This window comes from Cheilinus undulatus, linkage group 4 (assembly GCF_018320785.1).
Source record: "Cheilinus undulatus linkage group 4, ASM1832078v1, whole genome shotgun sequence".
Classification (NCBI taxonomy): Eukaryota; Metazoa; Chordata; class Actinopteri; order Labriformes; family Labridae; genus Cheilinus; species Cheilinus undulatus.
This window is the reverse complement of record NC_054868.1, coordinates 27,180,892-27,202,816: the sequence shown is the minus strand read 5'-3', so window position 1 is coordinate 27,202,816 and position 21,925 is coordinate 27,180,892. Positions and strand designations below refer to the sequence as shown.

At 39.1% G+C, this 21,925-nt stretch overlaps 1 protein-coding gene across 6 annotated transcripts in view; it reads right to left on the bottom strand.

The window, feature by feature from the left end:
- Positions 1 to 21,925, bottom strand: part of slit2 (slit homolog 2 (Drosophila)) — a 137,754-nt gene that overhangs the window by 37,687 nt on the left and 78,142 nt on the right. For all 6 annotated transcript variants that reach the window (XR_005991815.1, XM_041785748.1, XM_041785751.1 and 3 more), the window contains 7 exons: positions 9,445 to 9,516; positions 8,538 to 8,609; positions 6,738 to 6,809; positions 6,385 to 6,548; positions 5,863 to 6,001; positions 3,682 to 3,753; positions 3,463 to 3,534 (listed from right to left, as the gene is read on the bottom strand). Coding sequence is in view for 5 of the 6 variants with exons in the window: in XM_041785748.1 (XP_041641682.1) it covers positions 3,463 to 3,534; positions 3,682 to 3,753; positions 5,863 to 6,001; positions 6,385 to 6,548; positions 6,738 to 6,809; positions 8,538 to 8,609; positions 9,445 to 9,516 (663 nt within the window). In the remaining variant the exon portion in view is untranslated. The remainder of the gene's footprint in view (positions 1 to 3,462; positions 3,535 to 3,681; positions 3,754 to 5,862; positions 6,002 to 6,384; positions 6,549 to 6,737; positions 6,810 to 8,537; positions 8,610 to 9,444; positions 9,517 to 21,925) is intronic.

The following is a 21,925-nucleotide window of genomic DNA, read 5'->3' as shown; positions in this document are numbered from 1 at the left end:
CATACAGACAGAATCGATGGCTCATTTACATCCTCTTTCTTTAAACCCTGACACACTATGAACACGCAGCCGGCCCTAATGTGAAAGCCATACTGTATGTGGTGTGTCAGCATGAATGTGTTTGTCCCATTCTTTTTGTGGTGAATGTGTAATGAGGTGGCAGAAGCCTCCATTCAGCAATTCAGCGTTTATGAATTATTGACTTTGGAGAGACGAGACCTTAATATAACTCCTTCATGAAATAACTCTACATCCGTCACTCCCTCTCCTGCTCCTCTCTGCGGCTTCCTTTACCAAAGCTTAACACGCAAAGCAGATAGTCTGACCTGAGAACGGAGTCTCTGAAGGGAGACAGAAGCTACACTGTTAGTGTCAAAAGTGCATCTAAAGGGTGCCTTAAAGGATTATTTGTATGTTCTCACCAGTAATTAATTGGTTAGGTGTTTTAAATTAAACCACAAATGTGAAAGCATAACAAGGAAGATGAGATTTTTGCCCTTTGAGCTCACAAAATAGAAGTCTTAATTTTAGTCAATACTGACATTTTGCTTTGCTAATGGTAACTGTGGGACATAAATACAATACAATAACTTGTAATAACAGTAACTATTGATGGTAACAGTAATGTTCACAAATCTTGTTATTCAGCTACGTCAGTCTTGGACAGGGCTTTTTTAAAAACTTATCCTCAATGAAATTAATAAATATCAAAAAATTAGAATTTCATGAAAAAGTTTGTTTTTCCTGTGATTTAATTCAAAAAGTGAAACTTCAATATATTCTAGATACATCTCAAACAAAGTTAAATATATAAAGCACTTTTTGTTTAAATCTTGATGGTTATGGCTACTAGCTCACAAAAATCAAAACATCAGTCCAAAAAAAAAGGATTTATAATACAAAAATGTTGACATTCTGAAAAAATTATGCTCATTACACTCAGTTATTCATTGGAGCTTCTTTTGCACAAATTACTGCATCTATGCAACATCTATGACATGGAACCAGTCAGACCGTGGCACTGCTGGGGTGTTATGAAGCCCCAGTTGCTCTGATAGCAGCCTTCAGCTCGTCTGTATTGTTGAGTCTGGTGTTGAGTCATCTTCCTCTTGAGATTTCCTCTAAGGTTCTCCACGGGATTCAGGTCCGGCCAGTTGACTGGCCAGTTAAATACTGTAGGCAAATACCATGGTCAGCAAACCAGTTTCTGGTAGTTTTGGTTTCACTGTAGGCAGGTGCCAAGTCCTGCTGGAAAAGGAAATTAGTATCTCCATAAAGCCTCTCGGCAGATGGAGGCATGAAGTGCTCTGAAATCTTCTGGTAGATGGCTGACAGCATTGACTCTCGACTCAATGAAGTACAGTGGACCACTACCAGCAGATGATATTGCACCTCAAACCATTACTGATTGTACTACTGATTCAAACTGAAACACAGGACTTCAAGCACCTTGGATTCTGTGCCTCTTAGATCTTCCTCAAGACTCTGTGACCTTGTTTTCCAAAATAAATTCAGAATTTACTTCATTTGAAAACAGGACTTTGGACCACTGAGCAACGGTCCAGCTCTTTTTCTCCTTAGCTCAGGTGAGAAGCTTGTAATGTTATTGTGGATCAGGATTGGCTTGACACTAAGACCAATAACAACACAACAGTTGTAGCCCATTCCTGGACCTGTCTATATGGTGGCTCTTAATATACTGACTCCAGTCTCAGTCCACTCCTTGTGAAGCTCTCTTTATGTCTTGAATCTTCAATCCTCCAAAGGCTGAGTTCATCCCTGTTGCTTGTGCACATTTTCTTACCACATGTTTCCCTTCAGGTCAACTTTCCATGAACATACTTTGATACAGCCTAAAAGAACAGCCTGCCCTTTCAGCAATGGCCATGTTGCTTACCCTCCTTGTGAAGGGTGTCAATGATTGTCTTCTGGACCATAATCAAGTCAGCAGTCTTTCCCAGAATGAGCAAATGAAGGCTCAGCAGACCTTTGCAAACTGGACTTTTCCACAATATTTTAATATTTTGAAAGAGTGGATTTTAGGTTTTGAGAGCTGTAACCTGTAATCATTAAGATTAAAACAAAAAAAAAAATTTACCTTTGTATTAGATTAATCTAGAATTTATGCAATTTAACTTTCTGAACATTTTTCACAGGGAAAATGAACTTTTGCATAATATTAATTTTTTTCTTATATTCACCTGTACCAAATATTTTGTTCACTCTGAGAAGAATACTCATATGCAGCACTGGCTCACTCAAAACTCAAAAACTGAATGTGAAACGATGCACACTTATCACTCTCAATACTAGGGAAGTAGTGGATATAGTTTTAGCATGCTACATGCTAGCTAAAGTTGACTACCATGCCAGCCCGCTGGTTAATGTTAGCATCCACAAGCTAACATGTTAATAGCAACAGCAGCACATTTTCATTAAGAAAAAGTAATTTAAGGCAAAATAAGTTTGTTTTCTTTGAGTGAATATTGTTGACATATAATAAAAGTTAAGTGAATTTAATAGTGGGTGAAAACAAGCCATTACATTCTGGAGATAATGGCGTAACATTGCAATTTCCTGTTAAAAAGGAGTAGATGGAGAAAATAGAGGTGGTTCAACAGTCGTCACTGACTGTAAATGCAAAGCAGCAGTGGATGATTTACTCTGCCGTAGTTAAGTGTTGTGTAATGCCATAAAGTGTAATAAAAGTAAATTGGAATAAACTAACAAAAAATATGATTTAGAAGACTCTTCATTAATTACTAGCATTAGGCTGCTAGCATTTGGGCTTCGAATTAGCCAATATGGTACAGGAGTTCATTTAGCCTTAAACTGGGCTTTTGTTCCCCATTATTACACAAAAAATAGTCAGCTTATTAAAGCTACCTGGTAAAAATGCTAGCAAACCGAAAATTGAACTAAATACTTTGAGATACGCAAATATTTGTAGTATCTAGACCAGACTAGACCTTTTGCTTACATCAGTAGCAGGACATGCTAATGTTAATGTAAACCACAACTCTAATAACAGTGGTTTAAAGCTAACATAACCATACTTGAAAATGTATGTTAGCCTACTATGCTTAAGTAGAACAATTATGGGTTAGAATTGTGAGTAAAAACTCAGCCAGTTATGCTAAAGTTGAGTATATTAGTTGGCTAGGTGGCTAAAGTTAGCTACAGCTGGATGATTGTTGTGATGGAGATGGATTAAACCAACAGCTGGTTTTACCACCATTAAAATCCATCACAATATTTAGTTTGACTATAACTCACAACTAGCATATCCTCTGTAGTTTTCCAGAGCAGTTTTTCTCCCTTTTAGCTAGCTTTGGGTAAGTTGTGTTCGGTAAACATCATATAAAGAAGGCTGAACAAATGTAGGAGACACAGAGGTTAGATACATCAAATAGCTGTATTTTGGTGTTCATAATGTTTGCTAATGTTTTACAGAGTACTCACAGAGAGTTGAGGGAGCGCAGACCTTGGAAGGCGTCTGAGGCTAACTCTGATATCTGGTTGTTACTCAAGTCTCTGTGAAGACAAGAGCCAAGAATAAAAGTCAGTGAGGGAGTGAGAAAATTGAAAAGTGAAACATGGAGGTCAAAACAGGCCACAAACAGATCAGAAACAGACGTTTTTGTATGCATTGGGCACAGACATATTTCCTCATCTACTCACATTCTGCGCAGCTTCTTATAAGGAGAAAAGGCTCCAGCTGGGATCACCTTGATGGCGTTCTGCTCCAGTCGTCTGGAACCAAACATACACACAGACCATTGAGAGGCAACATTAACATCCCCCTATCACAGAGATATCTCTGCTCTATCGCAGACTGCTGCTCATTCCTCGGGGCTCTGGCTGAGGGGGAACATTTCCAGATAAGTCTGTTTGATGACTGTGCCAGAGTTTGTCACATTTCTCTGATCTTTTGCCCTCTTTAACATGTGTACAGTCAGACACAGACACAAACACACAGGCACACTATCTGGGCAGTGTTCCATTAAGTGCCAGTCTGACTCGGCGTCATTCAGGCCCAAGCAAATCAAGAGAGCAAGGGGGTAGGAGTGAGGCGAATAAAAGAGAAAACAGACTCAAACAGCCCTTTCATTTAAAATTTCACATATTCAGTCACCATGACAAGAAAGGCGGTGAAACATGTTTTGCAAACCAACCATTTCATTGTGAAACATTTCTACATAACGAATTTGTTTTTAATTTGCTGCTTTATTTCAGCCAGTCTTTTTCAGTGCCAACATGTTTGACTGCTCACAAAGGAGCCCTGTGAAGACTGTACGGGCTCTGATTTTAAGTTTTAGGCCAAGTGAACGACATATCTTGAAGGCATAATATGAAACTTACAGAGTAGATGTCCAATGCATGTCGCACCTCAGCACCAATCTCATGGACCAAACAAGGTTATTCCAAATAGGTCCCAAATTTAGTAAAACCAGGTCTTAAGTCAGCAGTCAAACACAAAGACTTAAAATTAAGTCCCAAATCAAATGAGACACGTTTAAGACAATTTCAGTTCTTGTCAAAAATAATTTCTTTTTATCTTCAGCAACACTTTATTTTAGTGGACCCTTATAACCTAGTAATTTATAGTAATTTATAGTAATAAATGTAAATATGAAGTAATTTCTCAAGAATAAGGTGGTAAGTACTTAGTAATAAATTGGCATTTTAGCAAGTAATAGATTGGTTACATAAAGGAAGTATTTACCAAGTAATAATGTTTTTATCCTTGTAATACTGTAGCAATTCTCTGGTAATTAGGTGGTATTTTAGCCTAACCATACCCTTACTCCCTAACACTTAGTCTTACCCCTAGCCCTAACCCCTAATCCTACGCCCCCAATTCTAGCCCTAACCCTTAAAATAATTAAAAAATGAATGTAGAACATTATCATGTAATTTCTAAGAAATTACTTAGTAAAACACAACCTAATTACCAGAAAATTGCCACATTATTACAAGGAATTACTCAGAAATTAATAATTATTATTAGGTAAATACTTCTTTAATATTACTTAGGTTACTATTTGGTCAAATGCCAACATATTCATGGGAAATAACTACTGTGTTTTAAAAAATAACTGGATAATTACACTTACATTACTACAAAATGTCTAGGTAATTAGGGTCCACTAAAATAAAGTGTGACCCAATTTTCCAGTCAATCAAACATATCCAAGTTTGTTTGTTTGTGTTCACACTAGGCCTTGAGTCAGCCAATGTAGACATGTACAAATGAAGTTACAGATTTTATAAATGCAAGGATTTCCTGCCATGCTTTTTTGAAGGTTTTGCCTTTTAATTGTCTAAATTAAGTTTATCATGCAAGTCTTTCAACTTTAGTTTTTAAATGAACTGACCAAAAAACCTACAGAAATTGGAAATGACTGCTTTCTTTGAAGTCATGCATTAAAAACTCTGACCCAACTTTTTGTCCTTGTTCTCATAACTCCTTTTTGCGCTTTAACTCTGCTGACACTAAACATTCCTCGCTGCTTGTCCCTTTCTTAAGTTAGAGATATGATCTGTCTTGTCCTTCAGATTAATCTCTCAATTCTCATCCCTCATCCCTTCATTATTTTCTTAAGCAGAGAAGAGCTGCATGACCAGGCTTTCTCATTTCACAGATGTGTGATTTTATTTCAGTGCACAGAGAAAAAGAGAAGAAGTGAAACAGAAAGGAGGAAAGAGACAAAGGAGGAGGAAAAAGAAAGAGAGACACAGTGAAAGAGCAGTAGAAATATCACTGCACCGGGTGCATTTACAGGAGTTTGTGTGCTAAAGTGTATGCATAAGCATGCAGAGCGGTGCAGGTGTGTGCGCACTCATCTGTGCATGTCTTACATCTCAGTAATGGTTTCAGGCAGGTTGGTTGGGATTTCTGTCAGTCCTTTGCCTCTGCAGTCCACGATGTTGTTACTGCAGGTGCACGACTCTGGGCACTGTAACACGCTGCAGGAGGAGGAGGAGGATGACTGGTAACCTACACAGAGACAGGGCCAGATTAGTCAGGGATAATAGTTGTGCTTGGTGTAAATTCAAAAGGTAAGGGATATTAAAGCAGACAGAGTCAATGACAACAAATTAAAGCATGATTCAGCAGCCAGGCAACAGTGAAGAGGTAAGAGTGGAAACTGCTCTAGAGAATAAAAGTGACCTTGTCTTTCTTTGGTTCGTTTCTATGTTCAAATAACATGCATACATTGGAAATGAAATACTTGCCTTCATCCTCATCTTGAAAAGTATAAGCACAAGAGGATAAGAAAAGCAAACAAGACAAAGCAAACAATAGATTTGCGACTGTAGGACACCAAGAGGGAGTAAATAAAGAAATAGGTAAAAAGCACACATGCCAACTCCACCCACCTGTGCAGACAAACTCCTTCTTCTGCACCTCAGCCACATTGTGCCCCCTCAGGTGTGGCGGGGCCATGCATTGCGTATAGAGACCCAGACGGGGGCGTTGTCGCAGCCACTCTGACAGCCAGGCCACGTGGCAGTCACACTGCAGGTTGTTGGAGTGCAGGCGACTGGGGAGGAGAGATGATGAGATCACAGGAGGGAGGGACAGACAAGTGGTCAGAGAAGAAGGAAGGGAAACAGGAGCAAGCAGAGGTGGAAGTACAGATCGATCAGTCAATTGTACAAACAGGAAACAATACCAGGACACCTTCCCCTCAGGGTAATAATGTGTAACAAATTCTAGTGGTGTCACTTACAAGGTCCTGAGCTTTGGCATGTGATTGAAACTGGCCACCGACAGTCGACTGATGTTGTTGTTGTTGAGGGTGCTGAGGAGAGAGAAGTGCAGAAAACACTTTGTAAATTGAACAGACTTTCTGCAAACACAGGATTGCTGTACAAGAAATAGATGTCCTCTACAATGCAGTGTGTGAGTATCAGGCTCCCCAAAGTTTGAGGTGACCAGAAAAACTTAAAGGTAAATGGAACTCAGGTAAAGTACAAGCAGGATGACTTTCTCTCTTCCTGCTCTGGTGATCAGCTTATTACGGGCATTCACCTTCTCAAGTACTCAGCTAATCAGATTCTGCCACAAGCTCGTTTGACCAATCATCATACATCTGACATATTTTAAACCTGTCATTGTCTCTTTTATACTCGGCCTGTCATTTCAGTGTGGACGCTGCAACCCTCCTCCATCCCAGCCACCTACATTCAGTTCATCAGCATCTAATCCAGATCCTCACAGGTCTTCTGCTCATCTCACCCTGCTTACCTCAGCCACCTCGGGGTTCCTGGACCAGCTTCTCAGAAGCCTGCTCCTAATCTGATCCTGCACCCCCCATCAACACCCTGGCTTTTGCCTCACTACCTCTTCAAGTACATGAAGTCATCACAATGGAGTCAAGTCACCAAACTTTGTAAATTTCTCTTCCATTAGAATGTAAGAATAAACTATTGTCAAACTCCTATTAAGTGTCTCCTGATTGAACTGTAGTAATAACTGTAACACAACAAATATGAAAGCTCAAAGCAGACATGCATCCATTCATGTTTTTTTTCTTTAAAGGGAAAAAGGAGCTCACTGACATATACAGTAGAATAATGCCTAACTTGCCTCAATATTTTGGGGGTGTGTATGTTGTGGTCTGAACAAACACAGCCACCAGCCTATTGATTACCATAAAATCATCCTATCAACCCAAGAAAAATGGTTTTATCTTCAGATAACAAGAAGGATAAGTTGAGGTCTCAAGAAATAAATGACCTTTTTGATTTAAAATTAAAACCATAGCTATTAAATAAGATTTGTGCTTAAATTAATGTGTAAAAAAATCCTTAAAATTGAAAAATCTACATGTTGCTTTGCACATTATTATGCTTTGACCACCTCTAAGGATGTGGGGACCCCTGATCTCTGACACTATTATTTTTGGGGTTATAGACTGAAAAGTTTGGGAACCCCTGCCCTTAATGATGTCAAGATACCAAAAATTGAAAAAACAAGAAAAACAACTAGAAAAACAGTTGCACACTTAGGTAAAATGGATTGAGATTACTGTCCTAATTTGTCCAAGAAAAACAAGGGTGTAAATCTTGCAAATGTTCTGTAAATTCATTCTAATTTTTGGAGCATAAAAGAAAAATATGGATTTCCCAAAGTCAGATCAAACCCATGGGACTTGAAGCTTTAAACAATTGGTAGTATGTGTTTAGTAAGGTCTATTATCAGCATTCACAAGGGATTTATTGATCAAATGATACAGGTATTTGTCATGCCTCTATGCCAGAATAGACCAACTTTTCAGTATACAGATATGAAAATTAATGTATGAATTAAATAGGAATATCAACAAGCTTTCAGGCATGAGCTAGCATTAGGAGTTATTCCTGAAAATATACGAAACCGTCCTTTTTTCAAAGCTGCACAGGCAATGCAGTCTTTTAAAGGTCAACTAGGATAATAGCTGCTCCATATCACACTGCTGTTAATGTTCATCACCCACAAAACGCTGTTTGCTGTTGTTAGCAGGGAGACTGAATAAACAGGTACTCACAGCACTTCCAGGTCACGTAAGGCTCGGAAAGCTCCATCTTCAATACAGCTGATGTGGTTGTAGTCTAACTGGCTGCAGAAACAAACACACAGGAACAAAGAAGGAAGATGTAAAGCTGTCTCACAGCATTTCCTCAGGTGAAATTCAAACCAAAAAGCCAACTACAGAAGAAGATGCTTTTATTCCTCCAGGTGAACTCATCAGCATCCTGTCTCTCTGTCCTCACTTTCTCTTCTGTGTTAGTTCTTTCTCCTGAGCTCGTTGTTCTTTGTTGATGTCAACATAATCATGTCTGTATGCATTCCCGTTTCCTGCTCTTTTCTATCTGACGTCTAATTTGTATGCTCTGCTCTTTACCTCTTCCCCCTCACTCTTTCTCGCTCTCTCTCAACCCTTTTTCAAAAGCGCTTTGCTGAAACAATTTAATTAAGACATAAGGACAGTAAATCATGTGCTGTTGCTTGCATGCTAATGCACACACATAGACACACTCTTAAACTAAAGCTGGCTCTGTCCTTTTAAAATAATTGCAAGGCATTTTACAGAAATTATCTGATGTGGAAGTAAAAAAACAGGATGCAGCAAAATTGTTGCAAAAATCCATATACTGAGAAATTACTGCTGAGCAATTACTTCACCTGCAATTATCTTTAATCATCGTAACTCTAACGGAGGCAAAACAACGAGAGAAAACAGAAGAAAAAATGCCACATGACGTGACATTCATAGCACACAAACACACAGCTGCTAATGAGCAGCGGTGGCGGTCAATACGGCAAGCAGCAGGCACATGACATTTAACACAATGAAATATTGATGCACACGCACATGGGGATTGCGACCACTCTGAGAAGAAAGTGATTTATACACACCCACGCACAGAAAGTGTCGGCAAAGTGCCACTTACAGGTTCTTGATCTCCACAGCTCCTCTGAAGGCTTTCCGTGGAACCCCTTGGATCTGGTTCTCACTGAGATCCCTGCACAGAACAGAGAGAGAGAAAAAAAAGTCAAGATAAGAGGCTGAGAAATAAGGTGGCAGAGAGTTGCACCAAGCTGTCACAGAGCCACTTGCTTTACGGCACAAGTACTTGATGCAATCACAAATCCAACAGGGGGGACAGATCATCTGCAAAATTGAGTTCCTTGCACACACAGAGCATCCTCTCACCAAATATAATCAGAGGGCTCTATTCATCTCTCAGTGGCAAAAACAACAACAACAAAAAAAGCCTCCACATATCTGGAGTCAGCCGCAATTCAGTTGTCTGCTTTGAACACTCATCCATCCTCCTCAGGAAAGAAGTGCTTTTAAATGCTTAATCATCCTGTAGGGGGCACTGGTGACCTCTGCTTTCCCTGTGGAGCACGCTGTTCCTCCTCTCATCTCTCCCACTCATCTCTCCCTCGCCACCTCCACCCCTCCTTCCTCTGCTTTTAAAGGACTGAGTGATGGATCTGTGTGTTTGAGCATGAGCGCTGGGGTTTGCAGAGATTTAATTTTCAGCCACTCTAACTAAGCTGCTGCTAGAAATAGACAAAAAAAGAGAAAAACACTTTATTTATGGCAGTCTGAGACACACATGTGCAAAGCTGTGTGTTCATGTTTCTTTTTACTCATACAAACCCATGAACAGGTGTCTCACTTTAACTGCTCTTAACAAACCGAGAAACTTGATATCACTGGTTGGTATAGCAACTTGACTTAGTCAAAGAGGCACACACACATAAATGCTAGAAGATGCACTCAGGGATAACAACAAGAAATGAAGTGTTAGGCACACCTGCATCGCAAATGCAATATATTAATCAAGTTATGCTTTCTTCCAAAATTAAAGCAAGCCTGGGGCGCAGATGGTCTAGCAGTCAGGTCCTGCCCCATGTAAGTGAGCGGCCTGAGTATAAGTCCGGCCTGTGGCTCCTTTCCCACACGTCTCTTCCCACTCCATCATCCCTGTTTCAGATTCTATCCACCATCCTCCACTAACAATAAACACATTAAGAGTCACAAAAATACATCTAAAAATAAAAGCAGGCCAGTATCCAAACAGGAGACAATAACCCTTAGTTTAAGAAGATGGTATAAAAATCCAAAATCAGGAATAAAAAGTTTTTAGTGCAAAAAGGGGGGTCTCAAAAGGAGATTGATGTTATCAATTGTAGAAGATCTGGAATGATAGTTGTTTGATTTTATTTTGAAGGGACTCAATGAGGTCTTGTTGAAAATGACTGAGAAGCTTTCTATTCGTATCAGTTTAATAGTATAAAGGTGTGTTTCTCAGTCATCAAAGCTTTGAGGAAAAAGTTCAACTGTAAAGCAATAAGTGTTTTTACATTGTTTAGATAGTATAATTATTACTCATGAATTGAATTATTTGTCCTTTATATCAACAAGTAGAACCCACTGAGATCCAGATCCTTTTTCCAGGGGTGCTCTATAGCATTGGCTCTCAAGAGCCCTAGGGCCCACCATCTCCATCCCCATTAAGAAAATGTGTGTCAAATTACCTAATATATTTCAATCGATCTGATTTATTTAGTTAAAACTGAAAGTCTGGACCTCATTCATTCCCAGCCTGAAATAAAATTGAATCATACAATCCCTGTCCATCATGTAGCTTTAGCCCCTCTACTGCCTCTACCTTTGACCTTAGAGAAAGTGCATTCGATTTGCTTACCCAGCTGTCCAGGAATGATATTAATATTATTAATTAGTATTTTGTGCACACATCATACCAACTTCGTGGCCACAAATTGGTATTTTGTGGCCATGAATTAGTATTTCGTGTGCACGTTATAGTGCACCATGACCATGTCATGTCTGGGGCTCCATATCATACAGTACAAAAATTCAACGAAACAAAGAGACAGGATGAAAAAATGCATGTTTTAAAAGAGTTTCATGGACTTTTTGGAACAATTCTTGTTTCCAGGAACACATTCATGACCCACTTTTGGTTCCAAACCCACCAGCTGAGAACTACTGCCCTACAGCAATACAAAAAAAAAAAAAGTCAGTAATGGTTAGATACATACGGAAGAGTATAAGGGCCACTGAAAAAAAAAAATTGAGACAAATTTTTTTTTTCACTTGTGAGAAAAAAGTCAGAATTCTGAGATTAAAGTCAGAATTCTGAGAAAAAAGTCAGAATTCTGAGTTAAATCTCAGAATTCTGAAAAAAAAAATTTGAGACTTTTTTTTCATTTGAAGAATAAAGTCAGAATTCTGACTTTTTTTCTCAGAATTCTGACTTTAATCTCAGAATTCTGACTTTAATCTCAGAATTCTGACTTTTTTCTCAGAATTCTTACTTTAATCTCAGAATTCTGACTTTTTTCTCAGAATTCTGACTTTAAAGTCAGAATTCTGACTTTAATCTCAGAACACTGACTTTTTTCTCACAAGTGAAAAAAAAATTTCATCTCAAAATTTATTTTTCAGTGGCCCCAATACTCTTCCTTAGATACACACTCAAAATCATACATTCATACTTATAGACCTTTTTTCTGATTCAGTGTTTTATGTAATAAAGCAGATGCAATTTCCTTCCTAAAAGTTCAGACATTAGCAATTTCAAAAACACCATAAGACACAAGAGAAGACAGCTTTGCCATAATTTCAAGATTAATAGACACTAAAAGCAGGCTTACCCCATTCAGTCCTATACCTTCGTGTTTTTGTTTTTGTTTTTTTTTTTAAGATTTACTTTTGGGCATTTTGTGCCCTAAGGATCGATTCGAACCCGGGCAGCCCGTGTACATGGGTCGCGCCTTAAACCATTAAGCCATCTGTGTGCCCCCAGCCTTCATGTTTTTAAAGTGATCCAGATTTGAGATCTGGTTGTACGAATTGAGATGTTTCTAGATAGGAGAGAAGTCAAGTAAGAAGGGAGTTTACCAATTTTTGCTCTGTAAATAAACAGGATACTGTACTGATTCCTGTGATGACCTGAAGAGGGCCAGCCAACAGAGCGATTCAAGTCACGGTGCTACATATAAAATCTATCACCAGTGATAACACTGAGAGCACTGTGATATATAGAGCATCCAATGGCTTTAAGAGAGAATCAGTTGCCTGTGTACAAAGAGTGTCTCAATAGTCTACACTGGTCAAATTGCATTTATTTATTTATTTATTTATTTATTTATTCACTTGAAAAGCATTTTTTTTTATTCAACTGGTCTACAAGTTGAGTTTGAAATAGTTGTTATAAGTTATAACAAACATTATAAACATTAAAAACATTGAAAATTCACACATTTTTTAATGTTTTTACCTGGTTAGAGCTGTAATTATCATTGATGCATTTACATGAGCTCTAAAAGTAAATTAAACCTTGAGGAAGATAACTGTTTTAGTTTTGTAATGTCATTTTGAATGCCTTGAACCACTGCTGGGGGACTGTAAAGAAATGAAAAGGAAGATTCATGGTGAGTTGCCCATCAGGCATCTAAAACAAAAATTAATGTTGTGTCTTTCTTTTTCTTAAAATGTTTCTTACACATGAACAGGAAGAAATGAGAGAAAAGACAGAACAAACACTTCAGCCATAGGAGGCACAAAAAGTTCCTCACTGGAGCTTCAAACATTTAGAGCTAATTATTAAACTTTTTATTACATTCCCGTTCAAGCTTTGCTCTATGAATGTTGGGTGTGATGTGTTTGGTATGTTGTATTGTGATGAATGTGAACTTCACATATCCCCATGATTTTTCACAAATGTGGTTTCTGGCAAAGATATTGCACAGAGATCAAATTAGTTGAACTGAACTGAAATACAAACACCACCAATCTTCATCATGTCACATCACTTAAAACATTTGCTGAGTGCATTAGAGGGCATCTGGCATCTGCCGCCAACACAAACCCAAGTTCCAGACAGACTGTTTGACCTTTCACCACTGACCATCCAGCTCTTAACCCCTTACTATGACGCCATGACCCCCATCATGCTAATCGGCTAACGGCTAATACAGAGCTGCATTCCTAGCATACCCACCAGTGTGGTTGTATGATTAGTTCTGCAGGTGTCACTAAGCTCCTGTGGTTCCACCATGTGTGTTTCCTGTGTTTCATAGACAGTTCACCTGTATGATGGTGAGGATATAACAGCAACAAACAAAGAAAATGACAGACTTGATGTCTAGAAGCTCTAAAGCCTTGAGACAACATTTTGCCAATGATCCTGAGGATTATCTTTTGTTATTTAAATAGAGTGAGAGAGAAACTAGTAAATTTAGCCTCTAAGCCTGTAGGAGGTGAGCTAATTCATGTTTTTCACTAACATTGGAGAAATATGGACACAGAACTAACACATATCAGAATAACAGATAAGCAGGGAAACTGGATCTACTCCTGCATCTTCACAGACTAATGATAACTGCAGCTAAACAGAGGTGCTGGTGCATCATTATTCAGGGGGTGCACATTTTCTCACAGATGGACCTGAATGTAGATCTTATTAAGTTTTAAGTTAAGTTAAGTAAGTTGCTTTGCATGTCCATAGTCTTTAATGTTACAATCGTGTCACTGGTCGAATGCCAGTGGTCTGTGGGCTGAATGTTCCCCCAGAATGTGTCACAATCTGTTGTAGGATATTGAAGAATAATTTCTAGTATCTGTCATATATATATAGGGAAGGCGTAGCATAGCTATTAGTCCATTTATGCTCAAACAGCTAGTTATCGAGCATACAAGTGATCAGCTCTGAAGAAATTACACAAGAGTGTAAATTTTCTCTGTGGGAGTCAAAATGCAAGACAAAATGAGTGCCTGTGCCTGGAGCTGTCAGGGAGATATCATGAGAATGAATGCCAGTGTTGTTTTGTATGTCTTTTGTAGCCGTTAAGTTAAATGCAATCGAGTCTCTCATCAGTGTCACAGTCTGACAACAAAACAGTTTTAGTTAGATTTAGGGGTTTTTTTCTGATTCAAGTCTCTCAAATTTGTGTATTTCTTTAAAGCCTTTCAGGATTTTTGTCATAGTCCCAATTTAGTTTCTTTATGGTTTGGACAGTTGGTTTTGAGAAAACAAACAATCTTAAGATATTTTCTTTGGCTCTTGGAAATCAAAAATTGTGAGTTGTAAGCATCAAGTTTCCATTCCTCATAGTTGTGACAAAAGATCATTTACTTTAACAAAAATAAAAACTTATTCAAAAATAACTGAACTACAGATATGCACAAGCAGTGGGGTATTGCTTCAGAAATCCCCTCCTCTACAAGGTTAAGGCAACAAAAGTAAGTGGCCCACTTTGAGAGCTAAAAGTCTTCAGAGGCTCACCAAAACCCTTGTTGTTTTTTTAGATTTTTATTTTTGGGCATCTTTGTGCCTTTATTAGATAGAGGAGGACACTGGATAGATTCGGAAACAAGGTCAAGAGTGGGGGAGAGACATGCGGTAAAGGGCCTCAGGCTGGACTCGAACCCAAGCCGACCACGTACATGGGGAGTGCCTTAAACCACTAGGCCACCTGCTCCCCACCAAAACCCTTGTTCAACCATAACTTGTTACTCAACCATTTACTTTCGTGTTTTTATTTCATAAACAGAAATTTCAAATTTGACACTTGGCCTTCAGAGACATTAACATAATACAAAATGAAGAACAAAGTTCAAAATGTGAGTGACTGTCATTTATTTTGTTTTAATCAGATGCCTGAAAAGTCACTTCAATCTTCTGTTTTCATAACCATATCTGTAAATGTATTTTATGGCCCTTTGTTTAGTAGCATTGATGTCTCCAAAGACACTTAAAAAATCCTTAACTGGGCAAGCAAATAAAGTGTCCCAAACTAATCCAACACCAGTTAAACCGTGATGTTAGTTTAACACATAAAAAAAATACAAGATAAAGAGGTGACATGATTTAAAACTTCTGGCTGTGTGTTGTTACTTCTGAGACATAAAATAAAACAATCAAGTATTTAGTGATCATTTTGATTTAAAGCCCCCGTAAAGTGTTAAAAAGGTGGTGGATGGTGTGGGTGTGTCGGTTGAATTAGCTCAAGCCACACCCACTCAGGAGAAATATAATCCTCTCAAATTTAAAAGAACACTCCTGACCAGAGCACAGCAGAGAGATAGAAGTTGGGAATGAAGTTTACTGTTTTCTGGCACAAATCTCTCCATTATGATTCTTTTAATGACCAATAGGCCACCATGGTGGATAGATTTAGAAATAGATACAGATATTTACCCTGCTAAAATGAAATAGCGAGGAAAGAGGTGAACAACTTTCTAATTATCAAATCCAAAATTCAGTCACACACAGATCTGAGTATTTTCCAATTTACAGCAACATTATTACAACATATCTAAGACACTTAGTTTTGATTTCACTTTACAGGAACTTTATCATGATTTAATTTTTTCATATAATTTGCATGGTTTTTAGTTTTTGTACATGACCTCTAACAGCCCAACTAGAGTACCTCAGGGCCCCAGATGTACTTTTTTTTTTTTTTTTTTAAATTTTGCATTAGCAGTGCTCCTTTTCTTTTTGGATAAAGAATGTTTGGGGTCTTTTCGAGAGAGTGGGAGAGGACATGCACAAAACAGTGGCAGGACTGGGAATCGACCCTACAACCAGTGTATTGATGATTCTAGCCTCTACGGCAGGGGTGTCCACATTGTGGCCCAGGGGCCAAATGTGACCTGAGACCTGATTGGCCTGCAGCAAATTCTAGAAATAAATTAAATTTGGCCCACATTTGAACATAAAGAGTGTGCTTGGCTGTATTGTACTTTTTGCTTTCAGCAAAAGGCAGAGCTTCTATGCCAATTCTGTAAACAAACATTTTTGACTAGAAGAATTTACTGAATTGAGTTTGTTGTGACTAAATGAAGACAACTCTGTGAATAAAAAACATAATGGCGACTAAAATAATAACAATACTTTGATTTATAATGCCCTGATGGATTACAAAGGCTAATAGCAGTACCAATGGTGTTTTAGAGGCAGAGCCAGTAGTAGTCAGGGTCAACCAGCCCCCCTGAAATCTGATTGGCTGCTCTAAAATCCTTAAAATGATTGGCTAAATGCCTTGTCAGGCATTAACTATCCATTTAAGCATACCCAATCACTGAGCATGTCTTAACCATCATAACACTGGCTTTATTAACTTAACTATCCTCAAGATGAGGCATATTTAAGTGGCTCCACCATCCTTATACATTTTCATTTGCGACCCTTTGTGGAAAAAGCTTGGACACCCCTGCTCTACCAACTGAGCTGAACCAGCTACTGGCTGTGCTACTTTTCAATACAAAGCCATTATAGTACATCACTGTCAGTGCACAGCATCCTGAGCATAAAAAACAGTTCAATTTCTGAACAAAAATCAGGAAGGGGTGGGAGTTGTGATAATGGCAGAAGAAACACCAATCCCTCTCATCTTTGAGGTAAAGATTTCAGGTCAACAGCTGCTCATGTCTGTCAGGCAGGATTCCATTACATTCATGTTTTTTGGGTGATATTTCTATATCAAAAGGAAATATGAAGCACATATGGCTGTTTAAAATCAATGAAATGGATCCAGCTGAGGAAGGTAGAGGTCTTAAAAGTTTGTGAGTGCTGCTATGGAGTAGTTCTCTCAAAAAGATAAAAATATGTCACCTCAGCCTGTAGATGGTGGATTAGAAATTATGATAAAATCTAAATTTTTTTGTATTGTGTCATAATGATCCTTTGTCTTGCATATTTATGACATAAAAATAAGCCTTTGCTGTCGGCACATTATCATTTAAACTTCTGCTGACTTGGGGGATGTCTAACATTACTTTGTTTTTATTAAAGGAGGGGTTTACTTTGCTGGATGGGCCAGGGAAAAATTAAGAGTATACCCATTTTTCAAAGCAGCACTGCACCACCGTGAACAAGCACATACTTTCTCTTCACCTGTACATTCCTTTACAAACACACACACAGTCACACAAATGACGAGCTTCATGTTTCAGAGCCCTCTGATGCTGAGATCAATCAACATGATCCTAGAATAAGACTTCACAAACAGACGTCGATAGAAAAAATAGCAACACTTCTGCTGTTTTACACACACAACACAAACACGTGTGTAATTCCTCTCATTCGTGCACACACACCAACGCAGCGGCTGGTCTGAATCAAACAGAGTGTATCCTGATACTGTTTTTACAGGACCAGGGGGGTTTGGAAAACAGCCGTGCTCCTTAAACTGCTGGAACTCCAAAACCAAATAAATAGTCTGAGAGTGCTCCTCAGCTCTGCACATACACAGAAACACACACAGAGTGTGTAACATACAGTCAGCCTCTGCCTCAATCTGCCTATCAGACCAAGAAATCAAGAAAGTTGTTAATGTGTAAAATGTGACAAGCTGACAGCTTGACAGTTTGGGAGTCTGTTTGTGGCCGCACACAGACCTCACTGTACGAGGGCCAGAGTGTTTACACACACACTTAGCAGGTTCACCGGGGAATGCGCAACTCATTTCTCCGTCACATTTACAGTTAAGCAGCCAGAGTAAACACGGTAAGAAGCTGGAGGCTTAAGGCGACTGGTACACAAGAGAGGTGGAGTCAAGAACAGTGTGCAAGCATGCGTGTTTGACCAAGACATTTATCTTCTGACGCACTGAGATGATTAGAAATTGATTTTCTCGTCCCTGTGTCCCAGTGATCTATGACAATATTGAGACGGCACATACACTCAGGATCACGCAGCAGTGATTGGCAGCTTGGGTTGGTTGGTGTGTGGCTCTTAAGGAAGTGCAGGAGGCCACTCTAAAACCTCTTCATCACTCAGACCACCAGAGAGAAAGAGAGTGAATAGTAAGTTTTACTGTGACTAAGAAATTGACTTCTCAGGGACTTAGGAGTGGATTTTCTCCTTCAGTTTGGAGCCAAAGCACTTGATTCGATTTCATCTATAGTGGAATCGTTTGGTAGAAGTCCCACTCACCACTCCACCTCTCTTTCTCCTGGTATCCCTCTTTCTGTTAACATCACCTCTTCTCTCTTCCTTTTCTCTTGAGAAGTTTTCAGACTTCCCCCAAGTCTAACCCCTCACCTTTGCCCCTGCGCCTAAACCGGGAGGTTAGCTTCATTAAAACAGGCTCCTGCTGAGCCCTCTGTGTGCCCCAGTGAGTGTGTGTGTGTTTTTATTTGAAGGTGCCGGAGGTATTAAATCCACACAGGAACTATATCACGCTGCTAAGTAAGGAACTCTCTGAAATACACCCACACACATTAGACACACACTTTTACTGAAAACTGACAGCTAACATCACACTGCTTTTGCAGAGTTGGAAAAAGAAGTTGCAAGAATTGAGGATTCATGGCACAAAACCTCCACTAGGACTGTCGTGACACCAGAATTTTAAACTTTAGCTTGGGCCTTATAAATAGTAATATAATAAATAAAATAATAATGTATTCATAGCTGTTTATAGTAATTAGTAATCATGCACTCATGGAACGGCTCCCTGGCAGGCACAAAAAGCTTTCTTTTCTATTGCCACCTATATGCTTCAGCCAGTTTGATTCATTATTTTTATCACAAAAAGTTTTTGTTCAACTGGATTCACAAACCAAAGAGGAGACAAGCCTGGGTTATACTTTTACAGAAGCCCATACAAAATGAAACCCTAGAGCAGGGGTCTTCAACTACATTTGTAAGAGGGCCAGCTTTTCCCTTGAATTTTTTTTCTTTCAAATTTATGTAATTTTTAGGCTCCAAAAGCGAGATCAGTCCCTATATTGCAGCTGGCCACAAGGGGGCAATTGAGATATTTTAGGGGAATATTTCAGTGGCTGTAATATTGTCTGTCACTGGGTTTGACACTAATATGCCATGTTGTGGCATGTGAAAAACCCAAGCAGGAAAACTGCATTCCCAAAACCTTAGAAGACACGACTTGACATAGAAAACGACAGTTTTTGTCATACATGGACTGAAAAATACATGTTTAACATGCATCATATATGCTAATAATGGCTGACAGATGGATTTCTGAAAAAATGGATAAAACGAAAGTCATTCCTGATTTAAATGTTTCAATCTTAATTGTTTTGGAGGTTTTTTAATAGCTTTAGGGAGTTTATTTTTTAAAGAAGATGGACAAAAGACACCAGAAATACCACACCATCTTTTTCCTCTTCACATATTCTAAATTTTATCACCTTCTGGGGGCCGGATTGGAAGATGTGGGCGGCCTGATGTGACCCTCGGCCCGCCAGTTGATGATCACTGACCTAGAGGGAGCTGATTAATGCTGTTATCCAAACTCTGATTTCAAATACTGTGTAAAAATATGACTGCCTATTGATAGGGGTGCAACTTATTCTTTTCAAATTTTGATTCACATGCTACGATTTGATTCTCTTGTAATTAATTAAAATATAGAATGATTCAGTTCCATCTGATTCAATTCAGAGTAACTTCTTGCTTTATAAAACTCAGCAAAGGGGGTAAATAAGATCATTTCAAAATAGAGACTAAATCCCAGCCCTCCTGTGGAAACATTCTATCATTATGTTTATGAACTGAAGTCTTCATCACACAGCTGCCAAGGTATCTCACTTTGACAGTTAGGAGGACAAATGTTAAAACCAGTTTCTACAAGTACATAAATCTTTGCCCTTTCTGAAAAAGGCAAGCTTTGGAACTTTTTCCACTTCTTCCACTTTAAGAAGAAAATTCAAACACAAGTCTCCCATCTACATGTTGTCCAGGAAATACAAGCTTTCTGAAAACATCTACGTAAGCGTACAACGATGAGTGTTTTTCCTTGCTAAACAGGTGGCATTTATAATCAAATAGTTGTTTTATGACACACGTGTCTAATAACAGAGACTGATTTTTTATTTTACTCAAAACAACTCAAAAATAGTCATTAAATGTGATCACATAGAGCTGGAGACGTTAGAACACACTTTTAACAAGCTAAGATGGTGGTTTTAGCAGATGTCAGCTGTGAGACACACAGATGTTGTTTGCAGACCAAGAGAGGAAGATTAAAGGAAGATTTCATAGTTTTCATACAGCAGATTTAGATCTTTGTGGAATCATTTCAAAATGCTACATATACGTACGTTTTGTCATTGCTTTCCGCTCCAAACTGTGCAGGCTAAGCCCTTCCTCTACCGTCTGACCCTCTTTGTCTGTTTTTCTCACCTTTGGTGGCCCAGGATGTGTGTGTGTGGCGGTGTGTGGTTGTGCATTTTATGCGTTGTGTGTGACAGAGTCAGGTCTCCAATGTTAAGAGCTTAGTGCTGCTTTTCTAAAGGCTCTTTTCAGAGCGAGAGGAGCTTTTGACGCCCTGCGTGTCTAAGAAGACCTGGGCATGAAAGAGCAGCACTCAATTCTTACACATGCACCCCTCATTCCTCCCCTCTGTCTCTCTCTCTCTCTCACACACACACTGAACACACACTCTCTCTCTTACTGTTATACAGTTTCTGAAGCTCTTTTGTTTGTGGCCTACTGCCACGGGATTCTTCCCAGGTCTGGCAAACTGGGGGTTCCCGTGGATGTACAATTGTGTGAGTGTGCGAGAGAGAGAGTGGGACAGGGTACGGGCCAGAGTTGGCAGGGCAGTAAACTAATCATCTTGTTCAAATCCTTTTCGAAGAACTTAATCCTATTAAGTATAAGAATGTGTGAATGGGTAAAGACGGAGATGGAAAGAGTCAAAAAGGAAAAAAAGGAGAAAATGAGGAAAAGTCCTGATGGGGAACTAAAAAGCATACATTTCACATCAAAAGGAGAAGGTTTTGGATCTGATGAGGGGAGAGAAGACAGAAGTCTTACATTTTACCTGTCTGTATCTTCACAGCAATTAAGTGGACCCCCAAAGATCACACTTCTGGGGGCCATTAGGAAGAGAAAAAGTCCATAGAAAAGAGGGGAGACGGGTGGGAGACAGAGGAGGGAGGAGAAGATGTCTGCTGAAGACAATGCAAAGGATTACTGAACACAGGGCCACAAAGGGCACCTGAGAATGTGGAGGAATGTGCAAGCAAATCATCACATCTCTGGTTTTTAAAGCTAAACATGCCAAAAAAAAAAAAAAAAAGATGAAAAATCTTCTCAAAAGAGCAAGTGATTATGCAGAATCACACACTCTCCTGCTCTCACACACCCTTGTCTCTCTCCTCTAAACTAATATTGACTCTGCTCCTGAATGACAGATCTGCAGTCCTCCTCTTCCTGTCTCATTGTCTGCCTCTCTTATTCACCATCACGCCTCACACACATACTTTAAATGCCAGGTAAGGGGGTTGCTATGGTTACTGAACAAGGGTGGACACCTGGGGGGCATTTTGACTTGACAGAGAGGGTGTCCCCTGTGTGCGGGAAGTGTGCCTGTCTGGATACAAGAATGGCAATCTGTCAGAGAAAGGTGTGT